This window comes from Gavialis gangeticus, unplaced genomic scaffold, assembly GCF_001723915.1.
Source record: "Gavialis gangeticus isolate Ggan-Ray unplaced genomic scaffold, GavGan_comp1, whole genome shotgun sequence".
Classification (NCBI taxonomy): domain Eukaryota; kingdom Metazoa; phylum Chordata; order Crocodylia; family Gavialidae; genus Gavialis; species Gavialis gangeticus.
Genome location: NW_017729001.1, coordinates 13,470,144 through 13,471,361, shown reverse-complemented (window position 1 = coordinate 13,471,361; position 1,218 = coordinate 13,470,144). Strand labels below are relative to the sequence as shown.

At 47.5% G+C, this 1,218-nt stretch overlaps 1 protein-coding gene across 4 annotated transcripts in view; it reads right to left on the bottom strand.

Moving 5' to 3' along the window:
- The window catches only part of GGT1 (gamma-glutamyltransferase 1), a 75,433-nt gene that overhangs the window by 19,745 nt on the left and 54,470 nt on the right, over nt 1-1,218 (bottom strand). For 3 of the 4 annotated variants that reach the window (XM_019506871.1, XM_019506869.1, XM_019506870.1), the window contains exon 6: nt 660-717. In XM_019506871.1, the coding sequence (XP_019362416.1) occupies nt 660-717 (58 nt within the window). Of the gene's footprint in view, nt 1-659; nt 853-1,218 lie in introns of all 4 variants that reach the window. The other variant, XM_019506872.1, reaches the window with a different exon arrangement.

The window sequence follows — 1,218 nt, the reverse complement described above, 5'->3', positions numbered from 1 at the left end:
TGATCTGCTCCTGGCAGTCAGTATCTTCAGGGAGCAAAATTATGGAACTGAGAATTCTCCAGCAGGGCTGTGCAGAGCCACTGCTAGTTTGAGAGGGGCACACCTTCACCTCCTTGGCCCAGAAGAACTGGATGCACCAGCATCACTCCAAAAAGCCCCCAGACCCTTGGCAAAAGAGGAGCCAACTTTCCATGGCCTAACAATTGGCAGAAGGGAATGCGCCTCCGGACTCTCCAAGGCAGGCCACACTCAACCTCTTCACCTAAAGAAGGAGGAAGAGAGGCTGTGGCTTCGGCACATGACAAATGAATCCTACAGATTTATTGTCTCTTTAGTAGCTTCTAACTCTCCCTCTTCACAAACACTCTCAGTCCCACCATTCAGATAAATGCAAGCGATTTGCTCCCTGTAGGACCCAGAAATTCAGAACAGTCTTCCGTCTCAGGTGCTACTCAAAACGAACAAGTCTCACTGGCACCAAGATACTGACATTATTAACAACTAGCAGGTGTGGGAGGCCCAAGATCATCCCTGGGAAAGTCCTCATGGACACCCACTCAATTTCACTCAAGTACAAAGACTAGCCATGGTGCAACTCTTGAGGTAGGATGCAACTGCTTCAAGTTCTCTGTATGCCTAGCCTTCTCTGTGTTACCTACCACAGGGAAGGGTTGCTTTCAATCTTCTCTTTCCTTGATTTGATGGCTGCTGCGAGGCCTTTCCCAATGGGGAACCCATCTCTTGCCAACTTGATGCTGGGCAGAAACAGGCTCTTCCATGCTAATCTGCCATGCCGTTTATGAGCCATTTCATAGCCTCGGATTTCTCCTGGGACTGCAATGGACAATCCTCCTGGAGCAGACAGGGAAGATTTCAAGCTACTTGTGTAATACACAAAAGAATAAGGAGAGCAGGGTTCAGGACACTGATTACCTAAATAGCGTCTGTACTGAAGGAGGACTTTGCTACTATATAGGTGTAGCCTGCATAAACAGTTCAGCCTATTCATACAACAGCATGGTTTGACGCACTGGTTTTGGTGTCTTCACAGCCAGTATGTTTGCCAACCTCTTTGAAGTATTTATCTGATAAAGCCAATACAAGGCTTCAGATTATGGAACAGAGCTGCCCAGCATAGCTGAACTGATTAAGCTGCTTATGGCTTTCAGCCCACAAAGAAGAGGAACATCATAGTACAGGGCATTGTATTGCCAGACC